Source organism: Microplitis mediator, chromosome 3, assembly GCF_029852145.1.
Source record: "Microplitis mediator isolate UGA2020A chromosome 3, iyMicMedi2.1, whole genome shotgun sequence".
NCBI classification, from domain to species: domain Eukaryota; kingdom Metazoa; phylum Arthropoda; class Insecta; order Hymenoptera; family Braconidae; genus Microplitis; species Microplitis mediator.
In genome coordinates, this window is record NC_079971.1 from 5,770,704 (window position 1) to 5,793,593 (window position 22,890).

At 28.6% G+C, this 22,890-nt stretch overlaps 2 protein-coding genes across 2 annotated transcripts; both read left to right on the plus strand.

Moving 5' to 3' along the window:
- Positions 1-779: 779 nt before the first annotated feature.
- On the plus strand, positions 780-12,025 carry LOC130664703 (protein yippee-like 1). The gene is made up of 5 exons (XM_057464762.1): positions 780-1,054; positions 8,246-8,717; positions 8,803-8,846; positions 8,953-9,061; positions 10,805-12,025. The coding sequence occupies exons 2-5, from the start codon at positions 8,616-8,618 to the stop codon at positions 10,892-10,894; spliced, it is 345 nt and encodes a 114-aa protein (XP_057320745.1). The 5' UTR covers positions 780-1,054; positions 8,246-8,615; the 3' UTR covers positions 10,895-12,025.
- A 5,862-nt stretch (positions 12,026-17,887) lies between these two features.
- LOC130664419 (tRNA pseudouridine synthase-like 1) lies at positions 17,888-22,846 on the plus strand. Its single transcript, XM_057464271.1, has 4 exons — positions 17,888-18,041; positions 18,362-18,493; positions 18,579-18,860; positions 22,372-22,846. The coding sequence occupies exons 1-4, from the start codon at positions 17,995-17,997 to the stop codon at positions 22,844-22,846; spliced, it is 936 nt and encodes a 311-aa protein (XP_057320254.1). The 5' UTR covers positions 17,888-17,994.
- The last annotated feature ends 44 nt before the right edge of the window (positions 22,847-22,890 follow it).

Sequence of the window (22,890 nt, forward strand, 5' to 3'; positions counted from 1 at the left end):
ATATAAGTAATGTAAATATACCCTATCCATACTGTTTGATAATAAAAACCAATCAAATAAATTTTTAATTTATCATCTTTTACTCCATTGTAAAAAAAAAGATCCCGAAGTTAGCAGACAATTAAAAGTTTTCGGATTTTTTTACAATGAAATTAAAAAAAAAAAAATGCACATTTAGGAAATTAAAAAAACTACAAGTTTCATTTTTTAAAATATTTTTTTTTTAATTAATTATTTCTAAAAGCAATCCAAAAATGATTAGAAGTCGGCTAACTTCAGTCTCTAAAAAAAAACAATTATAAAATTTAAAAAAAAACCAATGGCTAAAATTTGCATTGAAAAATTCAAATATCCCATACCCCAAAAAAACTACAAATAATAATTTAAAAACAATTAAAATTTTTCTCAATTACTCTGCCATTAATTAACAAAATAAATATCCCAGTAATTTTCTTTGTTCTCAACAAAAAAAAAAAAAAAATAAAATAAATAAAAAAAAGCGTCTTGGTCGTTCCTCATGGGGTTACAAAGCGCCAGCTATCATCGATGTCCGGAAGCACTCGGAGCTTAACACGCATGCGCACAAGTAAGTTCGTGCGAACCAAAATAAATCGAAACGTCCGTGTTGGTACCTCACATACACGCAGACCACAAGAGGAAGCAAGCAAGACAGAACCCAGTATACATATAAAGAAGAAATATATATATATATATATATATACATATATATGTATAGTGGTAGCTGCGTCGTAGTGTTGGATTATAGACTGAGCACTGACACTGGTACTGGTTTTTGCGCTTGGAACTGTCGCTGGCCAGAGCAATAACAGGCACAGAGAGAGCAGTTTAGTTTTGTGCTGTTTAAAGTTAAGGCATAAGTAGAAGCTGAACTGGAGACTGCGCTACTGCGGCTTGTAGTGTAGTGATGATAAAAACGAGTTGTTGTTATTCTTTATGTTCAATGCGAAATAAAAGCCGTGATTCGCGTTGAAGTTAAGTTTTAAACAATAACTATTTACTGTCTTTATTGCTGTAGCCACGTATGCATATGGAGGTGTGTAATATATATTTTTTAAATTTAATTTATAGATTATATATATATATGTATATAATAAATATATGCACGCGTCTTTGTTTGGATTTTTGACAACACGCGTTACGCGCAGTGTCCTAGAGACAGCTGAGTACTGAGCCATTTTTCTATTATTTTATTTACATTACGTCTTATATATTTCATATACTTTATTTTTCAGTTTTTACTTCATTTTATTATTAAATAATAGCTGAGTATTTGCGTAATCGGAGTTGTGGGAAAAATCGAAACGCAATTAGCAAGTGAACACTCGTGTGTAAAACTGCGCATCAGTTAGTTTTTATTTTTATTTATTTTTTATTTTCAAAACTTCCCGCTTTATTTTTTTATAATTAATAGCTGATATTTAAATAATTATTTAAAATAATTATTCGGTATTTCTTTGTCTTGTTGGTTTAACTTTTAAAAGTTAATCGATGTGGGAGAGATCATCTGACCTCGTCTTTCTTTAGCCATAACTATCGTTTCTCTCTTTATCGCTCTCTCGTTACAGTTTTGTATACATTCTCAGCTGATAGGAAACTTGTGTCAGCTGCCCTAGCGACAGGAAAAAAAATGAGTACGGGTAAAATGTGCGCAGCCAAGTAAAGAAGCATAGAAAATTTATTTATTATTTTTCATGACAGGCATTTTCGCTTTTTTATCTTTACTTATTTTTTTTTTTATATTCCATAGGGCAGAAGTTGCATTTGACCACTGCTCCATTTTAGACCTTTAATACTTTATTTAAATAAAATATTAATGCAGAAGCATAAAATTGTCATTGCGTATTTTGAAAATTATTAAGTGTCCGAAAACGGGACCTGTAATTTGTCTCGAAAAAATAATTTAAAAACTGAAAGCTGTCAGTGGACTTCCCCTTTTTATTTAACCTGTTTGCTGGGTGTTATCTATTCCAGCTGTCAGGTTTTATTTAGCTTTAGCTCATTCTGCTTACATTATATTAGCTTTTCCGTACGCTTTCATACCATCAATTGACATTAATGTCCACGTTGTACTTGTTCTCTTCATAACAACTCGAGTCCTACTCTAGATTCACGACCTACATCTACCCGAAATTCATTCACTGAAAATTACCCACGTTCTCCTTTCTGACTATCTAATCTTTGAAGATCAAACAAAACATTTGTGTTTATAAACATATGTATGTGTATATATATGTAAATATATAGACGTAGATGTTGTTGAATGTAAAGTATACATCATAATATTAAAATAATGATAACAGTATTAGTAATGATGATTACAATTAAGAAACAATGAGAAGTCTTGATATAAATTTGTGTGTATGTATGTTTTGTATACATCAACAGCTGATATGACTTAAACTTATGGCGCTTGTATCACGACCCACGACCTTATCAGTACGTATTACCAAGATCAAATCTCTTGTACGATCAATACAGCTTATATATGAATTACTTGGTGATAATCGACATGCGCGATTTTACCCAACTCGGAACATACACAGTAAAAATTATTGTTAAAATTAAGAGAATCTGAGGAGAAATGGACACACAATATTTGTGGAATTTAAACATGAAATTTGTGTTAAAATCTCAAGATGAAATTCGGGTAATACGAGAAGTTAATTAAACACTTTTTAAATGTCAGTGGCGACAAAAAAAATGTTAACTTTTACATTTTGTTTTTGTACCATGGAAATTCAGTAAATATAATTAATATATTATGAAGAGATTATCAACAGAGACGACAATTATTATTTAACAATCAACTATTTTTTGATAGTAAATAATTTTTTTATTAGAGTCAAGGTTTTAAAAAAATCACGTGATATTTAATACCAGTTGCAAATAGTAAATCAATTAATTTCTTTTAAAAAAACAAAACCACATTGTTATTTGGCGAAAAAATAATTTTAACATTACATTAAGCAATTCGAAATTGTAACTAAATATTTTTTACTGGTATGATAAAAATTCCAGGTTTTAGTAAATGGTAAATTTAATATATTAATAATCATAATTTTTAAGTTAAATTGACATTTATAAAGTGTCCATTTCACTTTCATTTTTCTAATAATTCTTCCGTGACTATCGATTGGCTTTTTAACATAAATTTTGTGTTAATTTTAAAGTAACTCTTAATAAATGTTGATAATTACAATTTTTGTAGCAAGCAACACTTTTAAAGTGTTAAATAGTAGATCGATTCAAAATTTTTAAGTAACACAGTGAAATGTTTTGATTTAACACAAAAAATTATAATGGACCGTTTTTCCCAGATACACAATATTTTTTACTGTGTAACACATCTTCAAGCCAACATCACATTATTCTTTGATATTTTTTTTACCCTCTACTCGTCATGTGATGGTTGCTAGGTCGTTAATAAAATTAATGGCTATATATACAATAGCTGTTATTTTATGTCGTCACTGACTGATGAAATTAGATACCAAAGACAGTTACATTATTATTATTATTCTTCTTTTTTTTTTAATTTTCATTAAAGCTTTTGTTTCTTAGCTGAATTGTTATGAAATTACTTCCACTGTTGAAGTATAAGACTCATCGCATATCATTTGTTATTATAAATATCATGAGAACATAATAATTCTATGCTCGTGACTCACTTATCAGCAAACGTGCGGTTCATGTACCTCACATTAGCTTTTTAATATTAACATTGATTTTTAATTCTGCTTCTAATTTTAATTTCAATTTCAACTTCAATTTCAATGTTTTTTTTTGTTGACTAGTCTGAGTTTTCTTTGTTGTTAAAAATCTAATCGCAGTTGTAAATATATGAGATAGCAGATGATAATCATTGATAAGATAATGTCTGTTTATTTCCTGAATGATTTTTACTTTTTTTAATTAGAAATTTTTTACGATGGATTTGCTGTCACTTAATAAATCTACGGACTTATTAAATTTATTTTTATTCAACAAACATTTATTATTTGTTGGTGTCCTGATATATTTATGAATTTTTTTTTGTTTTATTGGATAATTGATTTTACTAGTACTTACTCTCGGTTAATTTTTTCCCACTCGAATAGGAGAAATCGATGGAAAATACAATAGACAACCTTGAGGTGCCAGTCACATTTGCAGCATAGATAAAAATAGATTTTTAAAAAAAGTCTTTAAATAAATTTAATTAAAAAATTATTGAAAAGTATACATATATTTTTTTTTATGTAGGATTTAAGGGAAGAGCAAAACGGAGTACCCGTAAAATTTTACAAAAAAAATTTTTTTAAATTCCAAAATCACTTGTGAATATAATTGAGCTTTATTTTGAATTTTTTTTTACTCTGTTGAACTCCCGGTCAAATTACTTGAGATGTATTTCAATAATCAACTTCAAAATATTAGCAATTGTTGGATTCTCTGTACAAAAATCAATCTTTATTCTTATATATACTTTATTTAATTATTTCTCTTTACTAAATATTCTGTTCGAAATAATATTTCGAACAGTGTTGCATTTAAGTCGTAGTATATATATTTAAGTTCAAAATATGTATATGTTTACTTAAGGAAAAGAAAGCTAGCATGGATCAAATTTTATGACCTTAGGTACTTGGGTCGTAGTAAAGTAAATGCAAGACAATATGATTTTCTTCATTTGCACTCATATATATATATATTTTGAACTTAGAGATCTTTGTTATACAAAAAGAGGAGAGGTTGTTGGACCTCAGTGTTAAATAATATTAAAAGAATAAGTTAGTCTAAGCTAAATCTCTTACGAGTGAAGACATACCCAAGAGCGCGTATTTTAATAAAAGATATAATATTCATTTGTTTAATAAATTGATTTGATTCATTCACGATTACCATACCTAAATTCCCAACAACAATCTTTCAAATTTTCAAATTTAATTAATAAATAAAAAATTAACAATCTTAAGTCGGTAGTTATACTTTTTCAAAAATCGAAAGTTAGTCGGAAAATCCCGTGTAAAAAAAATTCTTTCCAAAAAAGTTTGAAACGAGGATTTTCTAAACTTGAAACAGATTAGAATTTTGAGTGGAACTTCTAGGACTTTATATGAGAAAATTTTGGATATTAAAAGAACGTTTTCAAAACGAATTTTCACTGCATTTTACCCGCGTTCCGAAAAAATTCCTATTGAAAACTAAATCAAAACGAGGGGAAAATGTAATAAAAATACGTTTTCAAAAATATGCTTTAAAAACCGTCTTTTTTGACTCAAAATTCGCTTGTATAAAATTTTAGATAAACTTTTTTTTACTATCAAAATTACAAAAGTTCGAAAAAAGTTTCACTCAAATTTCTAGTCTGTCTCAAATTTAAAAATTCCACATGTCGGACTTTTTTGAAGTCTTTTTGGAACGCATTTTTTTTACAGGATGTTAATGACTTCTGTTTTATAATAAAAACTATTCAAATTTTTTTACTTCCTTTGCATTCAATAAATATATGAAATGAAAATTTTTTTTTTGAGCGACTTACAATTTTCCTATTTATTTTGAATGTAAAAAAAAAAAATTCACCATATTTGAGTCCCGAAAACTTAATATTTCCTTCAGTCTCTCCCTTTGCCCCCTCCCCCATATATTTATTTTTTAACAAATAAACTTTTTTATCTGCGAACCCACGTCCAGAAGTATATTTTTTTTCTCTCCGTCCGTTAAGTCTGTATTCGTGTCTCGTATATTTTATTTGCTAGCGCAGGTGTCGGCATGTGTTATGATCAAGTTATTGTCCATCAAAAAGTGATTTAATACTCAATAAAAAATAATAAAAAAATGAATAACGTTACTTATGATACTTATTATCTTCCTGGTGATACTAAATGCCGTCTATATCGCAGTACTTACCATAAATTTTTTTCCCTCGCTCCGAACGATTCAATGAACTTAAATTTGTTCATTGACCTTGAAGCCGGTCTGGCTGGAAGTGTCTGCGTTTATTTATTTTTATTTTTTTAAGAAGGAGATAACATGAAATGAAAGAAAGAGATGAATGTACTAATAATGTTTAAGAATTTGAATAAATCTCACGTTGACTTGCCAATACTACAAACAATTTTTTTTCTTTTTCTCTATTTCTAATAAATTATGATAATTGATAATTTACTCAGGGTTACATTCAATATTTGAATATTTAATTTTAAAAAATTAGTGGCGGTTGTAATAAATTTAGTATAAATTTTATTACTTAACAATTTTTATTTTTATGAGAAATATTTTTTTTTTAAATGTTTGGTGCAATTACTCAGTTACGTAATTTTTTAATTACGTACTTTTATCGTTGTATAATTACAAAATTAAATATAATTAGTAATTAACATAAATTATTTACATTAATTGTAACACTTTTGTTCAGTACATTTTTGAATAATTCAGTGTAAAAAAAAAGCCGATATAAAATTTTATTTTAATAAATGTATTTTAGTTTTATTTTTAAGACAGTAAAAAATATTGTGTATCTGGGAAAAACGGTCCGTTAAATTTTTTGTGTCGATTATTTTGTGTTAAATCAACACATTTCACTGTGTTACTTCAAAATTTTAAATCGATCTACTATTTAACACTTTAAAAGTGTTGCTTGGTATAAAAATTGTAATTATCAACATTTATTAAGAGTCACTTTAAAGTTAACACAAAATTTATGTTAAAAAGCCAATCGAAAGTCACGGAAGAATTATTAGAACAATGAAAGTGAAATGGACATTTTATAAATGTCAATTTAACTTAAAAATTTTAATTATTAATATATTAAGTTTACCATCTACTAAAGCTTGGAATTTTTATCATACCAATAAAAAATATTTAGTTACAATTTCGAATTATTTAATGTAATGTTAAAAATATTTTTTCGCTAAGGAAAAATGTGGTTTTGTTTTTTTTAAAGAAATTAATTGATTTACTATTTGCAACTGGTATTAAATATCACGTGATCTTTTAAAACCTTGACTCTAATAAAAAAATTATTTACTATCAAAAAATAGTTGATTGCTAAATAATAATTGTCGTTACTGTTGATAATCTCTTCATAATATATTAATTATATTTACTGAATTTCCATGGTACAAAAATAAAATATAAAAGTCAACATTTTTTTGAAATGTATATTAGTTTTATTTTTAAGTGACACAGTAAGAAATATTGTGTATCTGGGAAAAACGGTCCGTTAAATTTTTTGTGTTGATTATTTTGTGTTAAATCAACACATTGCACTGTGTTACTTGAAAATTTTAAATCGATCTACTATTTAACACTTTAAAAGTGTTGCTTGCTACAAAAATTGTAATTATCAACATTTATTAAGAGTTACTTTGAAATTAACACAAAACATATGGTAAAAAGCCAATTGATAGTCGCGGAAGAATTATTAGAAAAATAAAAGTGAAATGGACATTTTATAAATGTCAATTTAACTTAAAAATTTTAATTATTAATATATTAAATTTCCCATTTACTAAAACCTGGAATTTTTATCATACCAATAAAAAATATTTAGTTACAATTTCGAATTATTTAATGTAATGTTAAAATTATTTTTCCGCCAAATAAAAATGTGGTTTTGTTTTTTTAAAAGAAATTAATTGATTTACTATTTGCAACTGGTATTAAATATCACGTGATCTTTTAAAACCTTGACTCTAATAAAAAAATTATTTACTATCAAAAAATAGTTGATTGCTAAATAATAATTGTCGTTACTGTTGATAATCTCTTCATAATATATTAATTATATTTACTGAATTTCCATGGTACAAAAATAAAATGTAAAAGTTTAACATTTTTTTGTCGCCACTGACATTTAAAAAGTGTTTAATGAACTTCTCGTATTACCCGAATTTTGCGTTGAGATTTTAACACAAATTTCGTGTTTAAATTCCCCACACATATTGTGTGTCCGTTTCTAACACACGTGTTAATTTTACCAATAATTTTTACTGTGTAAGATAAAGATGTATTATTTTTTTTAGTAATTTTTGTTTATTTATTTTAAAATATGTTAAAAAAATCATTTTAAATTACTCACTAATCATCACCTCAATTAATTATTTTAATCAAATCAATTTAAATTTCCGAATGGATTATTTTTTTTTTTTTTTACCCAATATGTTCCATGTATATTTAAATTCAACAAAAATACTTAAATGGATATTAATTAAATAAAACTGTTGTTTATTTTTAAAAACAGGTGTCCCCGAACCGGCGCTGCCTGAACCAGCTTAACAGCTGATCGGAGTATGAGGCGGCGGTGAACGGGGCCACAATTGCACCACCACCCCCGCGAATAAAGGAAAAAAAATTACTAAAATAAAAATAATCAATAACAGTAGAAAAAATAAATGCTATTGACTATTGTTGCAATTGATTCATAGATCAAGTGGAACTTGGAGGAAAAATAAATAAAAAAACTAAATAAAAGAAAACTATACAAATCCTAGGTTTTAAATCGAGGAAATAAAGTAACAAAAAGCTAAATCTTTGTATATCAATATAAAATATAACCGAGGGAGCACTGAAAGAAGACAACAATTGTTAGCTTGACGTCAATTTGATCAAAGATGGTCAAAACTTTTCAAGCTTATCTACCCTCCTGCCATCGCACTTATTCGTGCATACACTGCCGTGCTCACCTCGCTAATCATGACGAACTCATCTCAAAGGTAAATACACTAACTAATATTTCACTTGATTTTAATCAGAAATTTAATAAGTTAATTATTTTATTAATTTATCTTTGTGTTGCAGTCCTTCCAAGGCAGCCAAGGTCGTGCCTATCTCTTCAATTCCGTGTAAGAGAAATAAATTATATCATCAAAAATTCTTTATAATTTTATTGTACAATTTAATCAGATTTTTATTATTAAAAACCATGTGGTCTTTTTAATTTTAAAACAGAGTTAATGTTGGTTGCGGTCCTGCGGAAGAGCGAGTTCTCTTAACTGGACTTCATGCTGTCGCTGACATTTATTGCGAGTGTTGTAAAACTACTCTCGGTTGGAAATATGTAAGTTTGTTATTGTTATTGTTGTAATTAATAGAATATGGTGCGACAAGGGATGAAACAAAACGATTCTAGACCAGGGTGAAGTTGGGTGATGACACCCGCAGTCTGAATTGCCTGCATTGGGACTTAAAGTTTTAGTATCAGCAGCCAGGAATATAATAAGTTAATTTGAGCAATGGTGTGATTAATTATTAGCGTAAGCGTTAGTTGTCATTTGCAATTTATAATTGAGCAGAAACTATAAATACTAATTATTAGGGCCAGGATTTTTGCGTTAATTTAAAAATAATTAATAATTAGTGGTGTGAAATTTTTTATATTACGGGGAAAATATTGGTCTTATTAAAAAAGTTTTCAAACAAAAGTTGTAGGAAATTTAATCTTCTAAAAAAAATGTCTCTTATAATTTTTTCTTAGGACTGATAAAAAAGCCGTAATTTCAAAATTAAGATTTTCATAATTAATTAAATTTTGAATCATTCCTTATGAATCTTAATTTTTGAATTATGGTGAAAATATTGATCGTATAAGAAAATCATAAGAGATATTTTTTTGATAAAATTAAATTTCCAACAACTTTTGTTCGAAAACTTTTTTACTAAGACCGATATTTTCACCGTAATATCAAAAATTTGAACTATTCATTTAAAAAACAAGGCAAAAATCTTGTCCTACTGATTATTATTCACACTAATTTTTATAATTATAATGTTTAATCGCAGTCAGAACTGTCGTTTAAGTAAATAAAATTAATGGTCCAAAATGACTATCAAGGGTGTGCTCAGACAGTGCCTCTACTTTTGAAAATTTTCAATTACTTTCAACTGTCATACACGTATCAAAATTTTGTCAATTAATTAACACAAATTAGAGAATTAATTGAAAAAATGACAACGGATTTACAATTTCGCTCAGATGTAAATTTAAAAAAAAATTAGCTGAAATTTTAATACACTAATGACAGTTGAAAGTCATTGCATATTTTTTAATAGTGGATACTGTCTAAGAATGTCCTTAAATGACAAGCATCAGAGTTTTCACCATATCTGCACCGAAAGTTTAAATTCCGGTCTTGTTTAGAGAGAAGGAAGTCCTTCACTTTTATGAGAAAACAAATTATAAAAATTAGCGCATGCGCCATTCTTCTCATAAACAGAGGTAGAAGTTCAAACTTTCAGGTAAAAAATTTTATACACACCACGGAAGAAGGAGAGGCATCACAATCCACGTGTTTGCCTTCGGCTCGGGTACACAAAAAAAAATCTTGAGTCAAGAAAATATTTTAGAAGACAAACTTTTCAGGAAGTCATGATTTTCTTGAGCCAAGACGTTGTCTCGGTTAAAAAAATTTCGTCTTGGTCAGAGATTTCTACTTGACCCGAGAAAATTGAGGTTTTCAAAATAATTTTGAATCAAGAATATTTATCTTCAGTCCGGAATTTTTTTCCTGTCTAGGCAATTAAACACGTGGGTTAAAATGTCCTACTTCCCTCCCTTTATGTGTAATTTTAATTTACTAATTAAATTGCGACAGCTTTCAGCCCGCGGGCAGAATCATTATTCGTTTCTTCCCAAGGATCAAAACGTCTGTCTCTGCCCGCTGACTGGGCCTTCAATTTACGTATACGTTAATATTAAATCACACATGGATTGAAATGAACTTTTCCAACTGGCTGTAGAAACACTTTAAGTTCCGATGCTGATAAAAATTTAATTTTAAACTCTTCACCATTAAATTTACAGGAGCACGCGTTTGAGTCAAGTCAAAAATACAAGGAGGGTAAGTTTATAATAGAGCTGGCCCACATGATCAAGGAAAATGGATGGGAATGAACACGTAGACAGGGGGGTGGGTCATGACACACCACCCCTGCTTACCTGAATCCCGTAAACTAAATCCTTAAAATAAATTTTTTAAAAATAATCAACTAAACTCAAAAAACTGAAAACATAAGTACATGCCTACAATGTTGTTCTCGAGTTGCAATGTGCGGCGCCCTATCCTCAATACAAAAAGATGAAGAAAAAACAATAATAATAAATAATACAACAAGAAACAAAAAAAACAACAGCCCTCCTTTGACAAACCACCAACGAAAGTCTGTGATTTCATTTGTGATTTGTAATCTTAGTAATGTTTTTCCGTTCTGGACAATTCACAAAAAAAAAATATAAATCGTTTTTTAATTCTCCAATTATGTGGACTAGGGAGAAGAAAAAACGTATTTTATTAAAATCAATATAAATATACTAATGGATTTAAAAGAATGGAAGGACAAAGTAAAGATAATGCGATTATTTGCCGCTTAAAGATGAATATTGTATGTAAAGAAATTATTTTTGAGAATGGTAGAGTCGCGATTTAAGTAAAGATTTAAAGTTAATAAAAATTAAGTAGATTAATCGCGAGGATTGATGTGAAGAAATGTTTATTTTAAAAAAAAGTGTTGGCGATGCTACGAAGGTAAAAATTATGCGCAGATAAAGACAAGTAAATAAAATTCAGAACAAGTTTTAAAAATAATAATAAGACGACGGCGATGACGATGATGATTATTGTTATTATTATCAACATTTACGTGAACAGTTGAGTGCCCCTTTATCTCTCTTTCATCTCTCCCTCTCTCTTTCCCTCTTTTTTTCAGTGTTTGTTAGTCTCAATGAATATCAACACCCGCCGAGTTGCGACGACAACGACGTCGACTACTCTGGCATATAAATAAGCGCGGGCACTCAGATTGTTTTTTTATTTTGAAAAATACGATATATTTCAGGATTTAAATAAACGATACTGAAGAATATTAACAAACAAATAATTAATCAATGGAAAATAAAATATTTATTGTAAGCAGTGCGACTACAGACTGCTAGATTGACTGCCCTGCCTGTCGCATCTATCGTTGGAATTTCACTGCCGATATTCCTAAAATATAATTAACAAAAAATGAAAATAAATTAAATTAAATTAACAAAAAATAAAATAAAACAATTGGATGAAAATAAAACTTGCCATCGTTAAGGCAAAGTTATAGCTCCAGCGTAGCCTACATTGATTAGCGTATTAAAGCCTATATTATATTTACTATAGAACTTATGATATAGTTGGTAATTTTAAGTGTGTGATTGGATGAATGAATTAACTAAATTTATATATAACATTCATTTTGAAAAACAAAAAAAATAAAGGTAAGAGATCTAGTTCCCGATCACTCATTTATTTATTTATCTATATTTAGTAGTTATAGATATACAAATATATGAGTTATCGAGTATTAGTTCCCTGATCAGGTACTGAATCTTTTAACTTATTAATTTTTTTTTAAATCTAAGGTAAAAGACCTAGTACCTGATCAGGAAAATAGAACCCGATCACTTCATGTATTTGTATGTCTATATTTAGCAAAATTTAATAAATATAGATATAGAAATACATGAGTGATTGGACACTAGTTCTTTGATCGGGTACTGGGCCTCTTACTTTACCACGAAAATTCATAATGATACTGAAGTTAGCCGACGTCTGATAGTTTTTAGATTTTTTTTAAATCGATAAACTCATTAAAAAAAAATATTCAAAAAAAATTGCATTTATAGTTCTTTAAATTTTCTACATCTGCATATTTTTTTTTTTTTTTTTTAAATCGACTTGTTGAAAATAAAAATAAAAAAATTTCTGATTGTCTGTTAACTTCAGTCATAAATTCATATCACAATTTTATTATAGTTTTTGAATGAATCTTTTGTAACTGTAAAGGAAGTTTGAATCGAATATATATAAATTTTGAAAGTTCCAACATAATTTCTTAGAGGAACAAATTCTACAAAAATCCATAGAAAATTAGTAATATGATTTTCATATGGTACTGAAGTTAGCAAATGTCTAATAATTTTTGGATTTTTTTTTAGACGATAAACTACAAAAAAAAAATATTTGAAAAAATTGCACTTGTAATTTTTCAAATTTTCTTCATGTGTATTTTTTTTTTTTTTTTTTTTTTTAAATTAATTGAGTGAAAAAAAAATCCGAAAATTACTAATTGTCTGCTAACTTCAGGATCATGATTTTCATAAGTATCGCAACATAAAAAATCATATTACAAATTTTCTAAGGGTTCTTGTATAATTTGTACCTCTAAGGAATTATGTAGGAGCTTTCAAATTTTATACATTCGATTCTAATTCTCCTGACAATCACAAAATATCAATTTTTAAATTATAATAAAACTGTGATTAAACTGATATGATTTTTCGTGGTAAGGTAAGAAGTCTAGTACCTGATCAGAGAACTAGTACTTGATCACTCCATGTATTGCACACCTCGGAGGGGTAGTGCTCTATTGTCACCAAATCAATTTGTATTCTATATTAGTAAATATAGATATACAAATACATGAGTAATCAGATACTAGTTCTCTGATCGGGCACTGAGTTACTCTATACAAATACATGAAGTGGTCAAGTACTAATTCCCTGATCGGGTACTAGGTCATTTACCTAATAGACATACAAGTACATGAAGTGATCGGGTACTGGGTGTCTTACCTTACTGGAGATAATGGATTGTATTAAAGTTTTGGCTTTAGGAAACATAAAAGTGATCGTGTACACTCACTTGATTTTTTACGTTTTACCGTAGTCACAAGTGGTTACAAAAGCCGAACTCATTTGTTTGTCTACCAGATATGGAATAATTTAAATATCAAACAAATAATTTTATTATTAGATTGTTAAAATAAAAAGTATTATAATTATTGTTAATTCTGCAGGATACAGAGGATAAAGGTCTTTCAGCGTTTCTTATTTTTTTTTTATTCACAATTTAATTTATACCTAAAAAAAAACAGTAATACATTTGTGTACTCGTTTAATTTGCGCTTTTTTATGCACGACATAAAATTAAATTTAAAAAAACATGTTAATTAAGGCGATTGCTCATTATTCTTAACGTCGATCTCATTTTTAAAATTAAATCATTAAAAAAAGGAAAAAATTGTGTTTTTTAATTTTTATAATAAAAAATAAAATAAATAATTTTTTTTTGCGTGATAGTTTACAACTAGACAATTAAAATAAATTTTAGTAGCGATTATTAATGATTGTGTTTAAATTAATTTAAAAAATTATTATTATTGATTACTAGTTGCAATTTATGTATTTGTATTTTTTGTATGTAAGATAAAATGATCCTGAAGTTAGACAACTAAAAATTTTTGGAGTTTTATTTCAACTAATCAATTACGAAAGATAAAAAACAATTACAAGTACACGGTAAAAAATATTGTGAATCTGGGAAAAACGGTCTGTTAAATTTTTTGTGTTGATTATGTTGTGTTAAATCAACACATTGCACTGTGTTACTTAAAAATTTTAAATCGATCTACTATTTAACACTTTAAAAGTGTTACTTGGTACACAAATTGTAATTATCAACATTTATTAAGAATTACTTTAAAATTAACACAAAATTTATGTTAAAAAGTCAATCGATAGTCACGGAAGAATTATTAGAAAAATGAAAGTGAAATGGACATTTTATAAATTTCAATTTAACTTAAAAATTTTAATTATTAATATATTAAATTTACCATTTACTAATACCTGGAATTTTTATCATACCAATTAAAAAGATTTAGTTACAATTTCGAATTATTTAATGTAATGTTAAAATTATTTTTTCGCCGAATAAAAATGTGGTTTTGTTTTTTTAAAAGAAATTAATTGATGTACTATTTGCAACTGGTATTAAATATCACGTGATCTTTTAAAACCTTGACTCTAATAAAAAAATTATTTACTATCAAAAAATAGTTGATTGTTAAATAATAATTGTCGTCACTGTTGATAATCTCTTCATAATATATTAATTATATTTACTAAATTTCCACGGTACAAAAATAAAATGTAAAAGTTAACATTTTTTTTGTCGCCACTGACATTTAAAAAGTGTTTAATTAACTTCTCGTATTACCCGAATTTCGCGTTGAGATTTTAACACAAATTTCGTGTTTCAATTCCACAAATATTGTGTGTCCGTTTCCAACACAATAATTTTTACTGTGTATGCACATCTAGGCAATTAAAAAAACTACAAGTGCAATTTTTAAAAATATTTTTCTTCCCATAATTCATTATTTTGAAAAAAATTCTAAAATTACAAGCCGTCTAACTTCACTATCATAAATTATTAAGGGCATGTAATTCGACCCGTAATGATATTACACAATAATATCATAGATAAAAGTAAAATGTAATTAAAAAAATTTTTTTTTACGATGATATCTTAGTATTGAATGTACGTCAATGCCCTTGTGTCCGTCACATGTGACAAAAAATAGATGAAAACTGTGTCACTCGATATTGTGCCAATGGCATGAGGACATTGAGATTCTGATTGGCTAATCATTCATACAAAACGAGTTTGATCTAAGCACGGATGATTGAATAATCTCAATCGTCGGTACTCAAAAATTATGTTATTTAATTTAAATAAATTATTATGACTTATTGTATTCTTTATATTTTTAATTGTAACTTTAATAATTTAAAATTTTATATGCTACAAAAAGTACAGAGCATTATCGTCACTGTAATTTATTTAATAGAAAGAGAGAGTGAGTGAATATTTGTGGCGGCCTAATCTTCGCTAGGTCTCTCGAGAGTACTTTTGATATTAATGTGCTAAACATATAAAAAAAAAAAAAACAGTAATCCTACACAGAAAAAAAGTATTTTTTGGCGCGAAAAATTTTACTGGCCCCAAGAAAATTTTACCTGCCCTAAGAAATTTTTTTTGGGTATGGATTGAAAACGAAAATTTTCTTGAGGGAAGAAAAGGTTTTTTTGAATAAAAAATTTAACGCGCCAATAAATTTTTTCTTATCTTAAGAAAAATTTTCTTTTCATTTTGTAATGGAAAATTTTTCTTAAGGCAAGAAATTATTTTTTTCTGTGTAATATCCAATTATTTTTCTGTAATTTCCTTCTTTGTATAAAAAACAAAAAGAAAAAAAATGAAAAAAAAATATATATATATATATATGTATGAAAATAAAATATCGAGTTCACTGACCACAAATTAACTCAAAAGAAAAAAAATATTCTTTAGTCATTCACTGATGTTTCTATCCACCAAATTCACTGAATTTGCTTTACAACAATTTGTTCATAATAAAAAAAAAGTAAAACAATTATATTTGTGTAATACCGATAACTTTTCGTGAATAATAAATTTATTTTTAACGTAATTAAATTTTATTAATTTAGTATTGAAAATAGTTTTAAATTATCATTTAATCTTCTTTTGCAATAAATTTATTTAAAAATATAAACGTGTTTCTTTATTTATGTTTAATTCCTTTAATAAAAAAGTAAAAAAAAAAAAAATACTGAAAGTGGCAGACACGAAAAATTTTTCTTTTAAATTAACAAAGAAAATACTTTTAAAAATTTCATGTCAGAAACTTTACAAAATACTTTTGTGTATGTTTTGAAAATTTTAATTTACTTACAAGTAATTTGTTTATTAAAACGAGTTACCTGCGTGATTGCCCGAGTATTACTAAAAAATTTATTGAATATGACTTGAATTTAACTGTTTATTAAAATCTGTACTCTAGAATCGTTTGTTTATTTCCGTTATCATTAAAATTTAATGAGACAAATCTTATCATTGATCCGCAAACATTGATTTCAATGATTGTATAATCATGTGATTCTTCAAAAAAAATTTACACATGGTCAAATTTTTTTTTATTAGTCTAATACATTTTTTTTTTACTGACACCATATTAAATCTGTTCAATTTTTATTATCATAGAAGACATATGGCTTAGACTAAATATTTTTTAATTTCTCTTAATTATATATATAATAGTTATATATTTTCAGTCATATTTGATGACAGAATAGTTAAAATATTAATTTAGGTATTTCGAGAAAATAAATCTAAATAAGTCTTTTTTCCCGCGTAATTTAAATGTAATTCGAATAACATCGATAAATTGATTTATCCCGAAACTCAGCTATAAAAAAGAGTTTAAACTTTGAAAAGGCACAAATTCAATTCAAGACCTTCCTAATGATACCAAATTTAATAAAAATAACATATTTTGTTATATAGATATAACGGGAACAAAATTTTCCTTATTCTCTTATTAATATAGATTACAAAATTGTCTGTCTGCTATTTTGAGTATAAAAAAAAATATTTTGGAAATTTGAAATTAAATTATTAATTAAGTTTTTTGAATATAAAAACTGATTTTGAAATAAGTGTAAATGCAACAGATATGACAATTTATAAATTTAAAATAAATAAAATTTTAAAAAAATGCGCCAATTAATTTTTCAAATATCTAAACACGCATTTTTAAATTTTTATTCTTACATTTTATTTATGTACTCAAAAATTTTAAAAGCCGCCAATTGTCAGCCAAATTCACGCTCATATTTTAAAATACAAATAAATTAAAATTACTTATGAATTATTTTTAAAATTGCACTTTCAGTTTATTTAATTGTCTACATGTGCATATTTTTTTTTATAAATGATTTCTTGAAAAAAAAAAAAACAAAAATTTTCGATTGTCTACTAACTAACGAGTCTGAATGTAGCAGATGTCAGACAATTTATAAATTTTAAATAAATAAAAATAATGAAATTTTAAAAAATGCGCGCACTAATTTTCGAATATTTAAATACGCATTTTAAAATTTTTCATACTGACATTTTATTTATTCATTCAAAAATTACAAAATTCCCGTCAGCCAAATTCACGCTCCGATTCCAAAATACAAATAAATTTAAATCACTTATTTCGATATATATTTTTTCCCCTTTTTATTTCAAACTTGGATTGTCTACTGTCTACTCCATTGCATTGTTATCCACGTGCTGTAGAGTTTTCAATAAATTTATAACCTCTTTTTACAAAATGGTGCGATATTTATTTTATATGGGATATATCGGCACTCGTTACAGGTAAATATATTTTCCTAATAAAATAATACAAATTTTATTTATATATTCCTATACATTTAAATATCAGATATATTCATAACACAACAATATATTTTTTGATGAGTGTGAATGTATCAGACATGGGACATTTTATAAATTTTAAACATAAATAAATAAATTGAAACAATGAAATTTAAAAAAATGCGCGCACTAATTTTTCAAATATTTAAATCCGCAATTTTTAACTTTCATTCCACTTAAGTTTTATTTATTTATTCAAAAATTTAAAAAATTCCACTTGTCAGTTACATTCACACTCATCATTATTTTTTTTTTATCAGAGGAGCAGCAAAACAAATAGGTTGTGAAAGATTAATAGACATAGATTCAGTTCAAGGTGCAATTGAAGCTGGATTGTCTTGCGTATTGAAACCTAGGAGTAGATGTTACCCGAAAGTACAAATTTCAAGCCGGTAATTAATTTAAACCATGAAATTGCTGATCTATAAATCATTTTAACAAAAATAGATTGACGTTTTATGTAAAAAAATTTAACAGGACAGATGCTGGTGTTCATGCTCTTATAAATACTGCTCAAGTTGAACTAGAGCATCCAACAGATGAATTTTATGATACGGACACAGCCATCCGAAGACTCAATTCATGGTTTGCTCGCTGTGGCCACGAGATAAGAATAACGTCAATTTATCCGGTTACAGATGAATTTGATCCTCGCAGAAATGCCAAGTCAAGAAGTTATTTTTATCGTATAATGATTGCTAAAGATTTCAATGAACATAAAGTACCAATTGCTGAATTACAACGCGCTTGGCACATCAGGTATTTATATATTTTTTATATCACCTGCATTGAAACTGAGAGTTTTCCTGGGTGAATATTTATCCGGGTGATTAGGGAGTGGAAATTTATGGGGTTCAATTAAAACCAGAGAAACGAAAGAACACCTGACTGCATTTACCTTCTCCGCAGAGTTTATGAACGCGTTATGGTACAGGAAAAATTGTTCTTTGAAATGCTACGGTGTCATAGAAAATCCTGACCATGTTGGCCTTCGGAAATTGAAATAAACCCATGGAAAAATTACTGTGACCGTAGTAAAATTTACAGTAGTTACAGTAAATCGTAATATAACCATTGAAAATTTTACTATGACCATAATAATTTTTCCATGGGTTTATTTCAATTCCCATCAGGAGGCCAAGATGATCCGGCTTTGCTATGAGACCGTACGATTTCAAACAAGAATAATTTTTCCGTGTACTGCCGAATTCCTCTGGATTAACCAGATATTATTTGTATTTGTGAACACAGAAGTATCTTTCCCTTCCAGAGTGAATTTCCCTAGAGAAGAATTCTTATTTTTTGTCCGGTAATAGTATATTGGAACCTGGATGACACTTAAATCACCACCGTCCATCTTACGGTATTAAATAAATATTTTAAACAATGAATAAGAAATTAGGATAAATCAGGATGGGTGGAAATGGATGAGAATAATCATGGATTTTTTCTATCCATTTTCACGATTAGTCCTCGTATTCCGACTTCGGAAATCGCAAATTGCAAATCTCAAATTCGACTCCACCCTCCATCTTACGGCATTAAATAAATTAATTATTACATACCAAGGGATAGAAATAGGACATTCCGACCTGCAGAAATAGTAAATTGCATATTTAGGAAAGAAAGTTGGACATTCCAACCCGCGTGTATAATTGCCTACTCGCTCCGAAGATAAACGGGGATTGAAATGTCTTACTTTCCTCCATAGGTGTGTAAAATACTATTTTTCACCACATCTGCATCTGAAAGCTTCAACTTTTGCCACTCAGGTAAGAATGGCGCATGCGCTAATTCTAATCATTTATTTTCTCATAAAAGGAAATGATGAAAATTAGCACATACGCCATTCTTCCCTCAAACAGAGGCGAAAATTTAAACTTTCAGGTGCAGATCTGGTGAAAAAAATGTATATATACCGCCGAGGAAAGTAGGATATCCCAATCCGCGTGTTTGCCATTGTCGCCTTCGACTCGGGTAGGCAATTACACATGCGGGCCGGAATGTCCTACTTTTCTCTTTAGGTATGTAATATACTAATTCTGTTTTAATTTGATTCCTATCAGAATCAAATTTGTTTATTGCGAATATTTTTTATTTCATTCCAATAACCAACCAAACTGACAAGTGTATGTTGGAAAATTTTTAAAATAGTACGAGTTCCAAATTAAAAAATCTGTCTATCGGTTGACCCTGCGGGCCAGCCCCGAAACTTCCCGCTGTTTTCGAGCTCCTTGAGCCCAAATCCCAGACAAATCCCAGAGAAATCTCAGAGGAAATGTAGACCCAGCACTCGGTGTTGTGAAAAAACAAATAGAATTGTCGCCAGTTAAATTCTCTGGAAATCCCAGAGAAATCCCATAGGAAATGTAGACCCAGCACTCGGTGTTGTAAAAAAAAAAAATAGAATTGTCGCCAGTTGAATTCTCTGGAAATCCCAGACAAATCCCAGAGAAATCCCATAGGAAATGTAGACCTAGCACTCGGTGTTGTAAAAAAAAAATAGAATTGTCGCCAGTTAAATTCTCTGGAAATCCCAGAGACATCCCATAGAAATCCCATAGGAAATATAGACCCAGCACTCGGTGTTGTAAAAAAAAAAAAAAATAGAATTGTCGCCAGTTAAATTCTCTGGAAATCCCAGAGAAATCCCAGAGAAAATGTAGACCCAGCACTCGGTCTTGTAAAAAAAAAAATAGAATTGTCGCCAGTTGAATTCTCTGGAAATCCCAGACAAATCCCATAGAAAATGTAGACCTAGCACTTGGTGTTGTGAAAAGAAAATAGAATTGTCGCCAGTTAAATCCTTGGAAATCCCAGAGAAATCTCAGAGGAAATGTAGACCCAGCACTCGGTGTCGTAAAAAAAAAAAAATTGAACTGTCGCCAGTTAAATTCTCTAGAAATCCCAGAGACATCCCATAGAAATCCCATAGGAAATGTAGACCCAGCACTCGGTGTCGTAAAAAAAAAAAATCGGTCTGTCAGTTGACCCTGCGGGCCAGCCCCAAAACTTTCCGCTGTTTTCGAGCTCAAGAACCTCGAAAAAGCTCAAGAAGCTCGAAAATACGTTTGTATGCTGTTGTTTTCGAAAAAAAAAACGTTTTTTACCATTTTCTCTCCAACGATATCTCTCAAACGAATAAACCGATTGAGACGGTTGAGGTGGCAATCGACGCGTTTTATCAAGTTCTAAAGCTGATCAAATTTTGGAATTGATTTATTGAGTCGATTTTGAGATATTTCAAAAAAACTAAAAAAAAAAAAAATTTTTTTAATTCTTTCGACAACGGTTTCTCTTGAACGAATGAAGCGATTTTGATGGTTGAGGCGGCATTCGACGCGGCTTATAAAGCTCTAGAGCCCAGTCCATTTTGGAATCAATCCATCGAGCACATTAAAAGTTATCCAAAAAAAACATTTTTGAAAAAACTTTATTTTTGGAATATCTCTGAACGAGCCGTACCGATCAAGCTCAATTTTCTTTCAGCTTCAAGGTATTGACAAGCCGCGTCGAATGACACCTTAAAGTTCAAAATCGGTTCATCCGTTCAAAAGATACACGTATTTACATACGTACGTACGTACGTACATACATACATACATACACTCGGACATCATCTTGAAATTAGTCAGAATAGCTTCCTAGGACCTCAAAACGTCGACATCTGATGGGAATTCGATTTTCGTGAATCGGACCGAAACCAATAACTTCCCGAATTTTTGAAAATTTACAATTTTCTTAGCGGGAAGTTAAAAATTGTTAACTTGATAAACTGCTATTGCTTTCTTTGTTAAAATATTTAAATTTGAATATTTAAAATACAATGATACTGAAGTTAGCCAACGTCTGACAGTTTTTGAATTTTTTTTAAAAACCATTAGCTATAAAAAAAAATATTTTGAAAAATTGCACCTGTAGTTTATTTAATTTTCTACATGTGCATATTTTAAGTTTTTTTTTTTTTTTATTTGTTGAAAAAAAATCCAAAAATTTGTAATTTGTTTGCTAACTTCAGGATCGTGAAAATACAAAATTTTTTTTTGCCGCCCATCGACTAGAAATTAGTCTGTTCCGACCCACTTCAGACTGTAACTCCAGTATCAATGCAGGTAACATAAAAAATACAGTGCGAGACAGGGATAAAACACGATTTCACACTTCGGGTAACGTCAGCCAACTTCACCCTAGTCTGGAATCGTCTCGTTTAATTCCTTGTTGCACAATGTACTATTACTTGTTATTTACTTATATTTATTTCCTATTACAGGGGTGACAATATTGATATCGACGCATTAAGAGCCGCAACAAGACTTTTTATAGGCAAAAAAAATTTTGAAACCTTCGCTGGTAAAAATCGTACTCTCAAAGACATAAGATACGTAAGAGAGTTAAATAATGTATCAATAGAACCGGCAGCTCCATTTATGCCATTTGATCCTCTGTCAGAATTATTTAATTTCTGGCATATAAATATTTGCGCGCGTGCGTTTCTTTATAATCAAGTGCGAAAAATAGTCGGAGCACTTGTTGGTATTGCGTCGGGAGTAATCACAGAACGAGATGTTACGATAATGTTACAAGTACCGTCACATTTAAATTGGGATGTGAGGATACAAATGGCACCGCCCCAAGGATTATTTCTTAAACATATTGAGTACGACAAAGAAGAATTAGCTAAGCATATTTTGAAGCCTACTAACGTCGAAGAACGCCCTCGTAAATTACTAGCAATCATTAGTTAATTAACGATTGACTTTGTAAATTTTATTTGGATAATTAGTAAATA